This window comes from Brassica oleracea, chromosome C7, assembly GCF_000695525.1.
Source record: "Brassica oleracea var. oleracea cultivar TO1000 chromosome C7, BOL, whole genome shotgun sequence".
In the NCBI taxonomy this organism is placed as follows: Eukaryota; Viridiplantae; Streptophyta; class Magnoliopsida; order Brassicales; family Brassicaceae; genus Brassica; species Brassica oleracea.
The window spans coordinates 48121579-48127788 of record NC_027754.1 but is presented as its reverse complement, the minus strand read 5'-3'; the positions used below and the strand labels follow the sequence as shown (position 1 = coordinate 48127788).

At 41.4% G+C, this 6210-nt stretch overlaps 2 protein-coding genes across 5 annotated transcripts; one reads left to right on the top strand and one right to left on the bottom strand.

Moving 5' to 3' along the window:
* Positions 1–2350: 2350 nt before the first annotated feature.
* On the top strand, positions 2351–3994 carry LOC106301331 (cellular nucleic acid-binding protein-like). Of its 4 annotated transcripts, none has more exons than XM_013737699.1 (4): positions 2351–2461; positions 2726–2818; positions 2949–3035; positions 3303–3994. In XM_013737699.1, exons 2-4 carry the CDS (start codon positions 2742–2744, stop codon positions 3856–3858), a joined length of 720 nt encoding a protein of 239 aa, XP_013593153.1. In that variant the 5' UTR covers positions 2351–2461; positions 2726–2741; the 3' UTR covers positions 3859–3994. The 4 variants fall into 4 exon arrangements, with proteins under 4 accessions (XP_013593153.1, XP_013593151.1, XP_013593154.1 ...); XM_013737697.1 differs by having other exon boundaries at positions 2943–3035; XM_013737700.1 differs by having other exon boundaries at positions 2354–2457; positions 2943–3035.
* A 2-nt stretch (positions 3995–3996) lies between these two features.
* Positions 3997–5854, bottom strand: LOC106301330 (cytochrome P450 84A1-like). Its single transcript, XM_013737696.1, has 3 exons — positions 5588–5854; positions 4814–5458; positions 3997–4748 (listed from the first exon to the last, which is right to left on the bottom strand). Exons 1-3 carry the CDS (start codon positions 5852–5854, stop codon positions 4122–4124), a joined length of 1539 nt encoding a protein of 512 aa, XP_013593150.1. The 3' UTR covers positions 3997–4121.
* Positions 5855–6210: the final 356 nt, after the last annotated feature.

Here is a 6210-nt window from a genome sequence, read left to right as displayed (position 1 = left end):
ACCAGATATATGTTTTGCCGTGAATCTATAGTCTAGATTTAGCTCATGTCTGACCCAAAGGCATTGGAACTAGAGGTGTCAACTGGACGGGCTGACCATGGGCTAGCCCAGTCCAATTCATTTTGGGCGGGCTATGGACGTGCCCAATTAATAAATGGTCCAACTGGACAAAAGACCCATTGGTACATGGTCCAATTGGGCAAAGACCAAATGGACAATTGGTGTCCATGGGCTTCTTAAAACATTTTTTATGAGTTTAACAAAAGAAAACATAACTTTACAATTTAATCCAAAACAATAGTTTTATCGTTAAAATAAAAAATTCACGATTTTGACGGAAAACATAATTTCACAATTTTGACGGAAAAATGTATTTCATTAATTTGGCGGGAAAACATAACTTTACAATTTAACCTAAAACAATAGTTTTATCGTTAAAATAAAAAATTCACGATTTTGACGGAAAACATAATTTCACAATTTTGAGAAAAAATGTATTTCATTAATTTGGCGGGAAAATGCAATTTCTCGGTTTTGGCGGGAAAACGTAATTTTCGATTTTGGCGGGAAAACGTAATTTTTCGGTTTTGGCGTGAAAACACAATTTCTCGGTTTTGGTGGGAAAACGTAATTTTTCGGTTTTGGCGGAAAGACGCAATTTTCGGTTTTGGCTGGAAAACACAATTTCTCGGTTTCGGTGGGAAAATGTAATTTCTCGGTTTTGGCGGAAAAACGTAATTTTCGGTTTGGCAGGAAAACGCAATTTCTTGGTTTTGGAAAACACAATTTCTCGGTTTCGGTGAGAAAGCGTAATTTCTCGATTTTGGCGGGAAAACGCAATTTTCGGTTTTGGCGGAAAAACACAAATTTTCTGGTTTTGGCGGGAAAACGTAATTTCAAAATTTTAGAAATAAGATCTAAACTAATAATTAAAAAATAATTATAAATTTTATTGGGTGTCCATGGGCATGCCCATTTGAACATGGTCTCTATTGGTCTTGGACATTTGTTTGGACCATTGTCCAATATGGACCACCCATTAGTGCCCAAAACTGAAATCGTCCAACTGGTTATGCCCATTTGGACCATGGACGGTCCATTTGACAGCTATAATTGGAACGAGATAAAACATGTTCTTCGTTACCTGCAAGGAACGAAAGACTTGGGTCTATTTTATACTAACCAAAACAAAGAAGGTTTAGTTGGTTTTGCTGATGCAGGTTATCTATCAGATCCACACAATGCTCGATCACAGACATGCTATGTTTTCACACATGGTGGAACGGCCATATCATGGCGTTCCATGAAGCAGACGATCGCGGCTACATCATCCAATCATTCGGAATTCTTGGCTATCCATGAACCCAGCCGCGAGTGTGTCTGGTTGAGGTCGATGACCCAACATATCCGATCAGATTGTGGGATGTCCGAGGACGCAGACTCTCCAACCGTGATGTATGAGGACAATGCAGCGTGCATTGCTCAGCTCAAAGATGGCTACATCAAAGGAGACAGAACGAAGCATATCATGCCCAATTTTTTCTTCACTCACGAGTTACATAAAGCCGGAGAGGTCCAAGTGGTCCAAGTGCGTTCCAGCGACAACTCAGCCGACCCGTTCACCAAATCACTTCCGACCTGCACGTTCAGGAAGCTCACGCATCAGATTGGGATGCGTCGACTGAAAGACCTTCAGTGAGGTTCACATCAGGGGGAGTAATACGTGTTGTACTCTTTTTACTTCATCATGGTTTTGTCCCACTGGATTTTTCTGATAAGGTTTTAATGAGGTAACATCCAAAGCGTATTACAATCCATGTATGGTTGTGGCATCCAAGAGGCAGTGTTATAAATCATATTGTGGATGTCCATAACCGGCCCGGTCCATAACCGGCCCGGTCCATAACTGGCCATGAGAGAGAGAGAGAGCCGGCGGCTAGAGAGAGAGTCGGCCAATACCTAGTTTTTTTTCCCTTATTGGTTTATGATTTGTACACTTTTCATGTTCGTAGTCTTTTTTTTTTCTTTTCATGTAATTTCCTATATATAAAGGGCTCCATATGTTTATGAATTAAAGCAGAAACAAGAATACACATATTTTATTCTCTTGTTTGCACATTAGAAATTTACATTGCATATGGGATATTGGCCCATGATGTTACAAATTTGATGTTTGTACGTATAGTAGTAGTAGACTGGACCGTATCAGAAAAGAACAAGTGGTGAGTGAACGAATACCGAACATAACAGTAATTGGTTAATACATGTCAGGCGTGTCTCACTTTGTTAATGGGTCACGAAAGGCTTTTGAAGCCCATTTACTAAGATACCAACTGATGACGTTATTTTGTGTGTGTTCGAGGGTGTCGCACAGAACACAGGTTCGGTCGCCGCAAGCCAGATTTGTCGAACTGCTGACAGTTTACTTGTCGGAAAGTTGGTTGTCGTCGCCGTGAGGTAGGTAGTGATGTAATTTTATCGGTGAAGATTTGTAAGAGTCCAATAGAGATTGAGTTGTTAGGGTTTTAGCGCATGTTAAGGAATGATTTTTAATGTTTTAAAAAGTGGAGGATGTTCCGTCGTTCTTTCTATTAAGACACACTTTGCATCTCGTATTCGCTACACCAAATGCGTGACTTTTCTTACTTCCGTTTCAGATTTCCGGTTGTGTTTTTGTTTGTTTGTTTGTTTGTTTTGTTGCTAAGATAAATCCAGTTACACCCAGGAGGAGTAGGAACCCGATGGCCAGAAAGATTGCTTCTGATCGTTTTTCTTACCGTGATGATCCTTACCGAAGAGATTCACATCGGACTTTCAGGTTTTTCTCATCGAAACTGGCATTTCTCTTAGTATACTTCACCCATAGCTTAGCTGTATACCGAGAAGAAAGAAACTAAATTGGTTTTACTGATATGCTTAACATTAAAATTCTGTTGCTGCAGTCAAAGTAATACGTGCAAGAATTGTAAGCGACCTGGTCATTTTGCTCGAGAGTGTCCCAATGTCTCTATCTGCCACAACTGCGGCCTGCCTGGGTAACCACCCTATCCATTCTCTATTCCTCTTTCTTATGGTCTTTGCTTCACGTTCTAAGTTGATTTAGATTGTTATAGTGAAGTTCTTGCTACATTTTTAGTGCTAATATACACTAATCTTGAACGTAGATTAGCTGCTTTGATAATGTAGTGTGTTTAGATTGGTTGATGATGTATGTCTAATTCTTTGTATTTTATTTCTGTGGCCGACACTGATAACTTAATAACATATACCTTGTCTTTTTTTCTTCTAATAAAACTTGGCAGTCACAATCTGTCTGAATGCTCCGCGAAGTCTGTGTGCTGGAACTGCCGTGAACCAGGTCACATGTCTAATAGCTGCACCAACGAAGGCATCTGTCACAGCTGCGGTATTGCCGGACACCAAGCTAAAGACTGCACGGCTCGCCACCTCCCTCCTGGTGACCTGAGACTCTGCAACAACTGTTACAAGCAAGGTCACTTCTCAGCTGATTGCACTAACGAGAAAGCCTGCAACAACTGCAGGAAGACTGGTCATCTAGCTCGTGACTGCAGAGACGATCCCGTGTGCAATCACTGCAACCTGGCTGGTCACGTTGCTATCAAATGCCCCAAAACCCATGTGTTAGCAGCAGAAGAGCGAAGACCACGAGGGATCAGAGCCCAATACAGGGAGGAGGAGGTGGTTTGCAGGAACTGCCGGCAAGTGGGTCATATGAGCAGAGACTGCACGGCTAGGCTGATGATATGTCGAAACTGTGGTGGAAGAGGACACATTGCGTATGAATGCCCTTCTGGGAGATTAGTGAACCACCACCACCACTACCCCTTGAGGTACTAACTAAGTAGCTTTTGCTTAGTTTACAAACCGGTCTTGTGTTCTAAGGAGAACCAGAATTGATTTATGGTTTTGTAATGACTCCTTTCTTTCTCGGTATTTTTCCCGTGTCCTGTTAATCTGGAATTTACCTTTAAAATCGGAAGATCCGGACCAAATAGTTTAAATAGATTAGAATCTTAAACAACAACAAACACTTTGTGTAAGGAATCATAAAAAACGGCAAACAGTTGATATAAAACTTCTTCAAACAAACAACACGCATTTCAAATCACCATCGGACATTTTAGCCGGTAACTCGGAACGGCGATGAGCCTGGTGGCTCTAGGCGCCGTGAGACCGAACATGTCAGTCATATCCAGATCATCAGAGCTACCTCCTTCCGGCAACTCCCAATCAAATGAATGAAGCATGTGCGCCACAGCGAGCTCCATAGCATAAAGCCCCAACTGCATACCCGGGCACGATCTTCGACCCGACCCAAACGGTAGAAACTCGAAATCGCTACCTTTGAAATCCGGAGCTTTGCTATCCATAAACCGACCCGGTCTGAACGCATCCGGCTCGGTCCACACCGATCCGTCTCGCCCGATCGCGTACACATTGATCATCACCCGAGAGTCACGGGGAATGGAGTAGCCGGAGACGACGGAGTCCGCAGCCGCCTCGTGGAGGAGAAGAGGAATCGGAGGGTGCAGCCTCAGCGTCTCTTTCATCGCGCATCTGAAGTAAGGAAGATTCTCCAGATCAGATTCGTGAAACTCACGGTTCAATCCGATGACGTCAGCTAGTTCTTGCTGCAGCTTTACGAGTTCGTGAGGGTTCTTCATCAGCTCCGTCATGGCCCACTCAATCGCAGACGCCACCGTTTCCGTCCCGCCAAACATCACATCCTAAATAAAAAAAATCATTTCATTAATAACTTATGGTTTTTGAATGATTAATTTAAACTATTTACCATGACAAGGGCCTTGATGTTATCTCTAGTGAGTTTAAATGAAGACAGTGAATCATTAGATTTGCCGCCGTTCTCACCGCTTTCGCCGCTATAAAACGCCATTAATTCATCGACCATGTCGTCCTCCAAGCCATCATCGTCTTGTTTTCTTGAATTCTTCTTTTCGATATGTGCATCGATGATTCTATCTATGAACCCATCCAGCGATTTCCTTGCGTTTTCCAACCGCTTGCTGAAATCGCGATTACTAAACCATTTCATCCACGGTAAAAACTCGGTGATATCAAACGCTCCAAAGAGTTTCGAGAACTCTTGTAGAATCTTTACGAATTCGTCTTGACCGTCGCGAGCGAACGAGCCAAACGCGGCTCGGTACGTTATGTTCCGCGTCAAAGCAAAGACAAGCTCGCCAACGTTAACCGGTGAACCGGTTTGTTTAGTCAGAGTTTGAACCATCGTATTAATTTCGTCGCGAACCGAGGCCCATGATTCGGCCCGTTTTCTGCTAAAGAGTTTCATAACGCAAACTTTCCTCATTTGACGCCAGAGTGGACCGTAGTTCGCAAACGCCATATCTGCCCGGTTGTAAGTGAGATATGAAATGGCGACGTTAGCTGGCCGGTTTGCGAAAACCACATCTTGAACCTAACGTAATTGAATGTTTTAAGATGAATGTGTCTTACAAAAACTATAAATTCACTGTTATCCTATCAAAATATTTAGAAGAATATTTAAATTGTCAAAACAATTTCTAAACCGTAGAAAACCACATACCTGAAGAATTTCTCGGGCCATCTCAGCTGTTGAAGCGGCCACAATATGAATTCTACCCATTTGAAGGTGTAAGAGACCACCGTATTGTTTGGCTAACTCGGCCAAACCACGATGATTCAACTGATTCTTTAATTTCATGTTACCGATTATTGGATAGCCTTTTGGACCAGGTGGAAATGGATTACTACGAGTTAACAAAACTCTAACTAAATACCAAAGAAATATAAGAACTACATATAAAATTGGTGAGCAAAGCAAACAATCCATCTTTTATGTTTTTTTCTTTCCGATACAAAGAGCGAAAAGATGGGTGATAAGAAGTTTTTGGTATGGTTATATACGCACGAATCTGGTTGTATAATCTGTATTTGATTTATTAGCACATACAGATGTGTATGATAAACAATATATAAATGAAAGATTTATTTCCGTTTTGGGTATTTAATAGATCATTTATTACCTTAGAAAAAACAAGTCAAATTTGACCAGAAAAAAAGAGAAAACAAGTCAATAGTCAATATCCCAATAATCAATATCCTAATAAAGAACAATATGTAGTTTGGATAGGAAATCTACATTCAAGATTTACAATAAAGATCAATAGATCTATGGGTTCGAGAATT

What these genes read in the sequence shown, in the direction of transcription:
- LOC106301331 (XM_013737697.1), top strand. Translation starts at nt 2,742, where the DNA reads ATGGCCAGAAAGATTGCTTCTGATCGTTTTTCTTACCGTGATGATCCT. An exon ending in GATTCACATCGGACTTTCAG is followed by an intron (nt 2,819 to 2,942) that starts GTTTTTCTCATC and finishes CTGTTGCTGCAG; the next exon opens with TCAAAGTAATACGTGCAAGA. An exon ending in CACAACTGCGGCCTGCCTGG is followed by an intron (nt 3,036 to 3,302) that starts GTAACCACCCTA and finishes AAAACTTGGCAG; the next exon opens with TCACAATCTGTCTGAATGCT.
- LOC106301330 (XM_013737696.1), bottom strand. Translation starts at nt 5,854, where the DNA reads ATGGATTGTTTGCTTTGCTCACCAATTTTATATGTAGTTCTTATATTT. An exon ending in TGGCCCGAGAAATTCTTCAG is followed by an intron (nt 5,459 to 5,587) that starts GTATGTGGTTTT and finishes CAATTACGTTAG; the next exon opens with GTTCAAGATGTGGTTTTCGC. An exon ending in ACATCAAGGCCCTTGTCATG is followed by an intron (nt 4,749 to 4,813) that starts GTAAATAGTTTA and finishes TTTTTTATTTAG; the next exon opens with GATGTGATGTTTGGCGGGAC.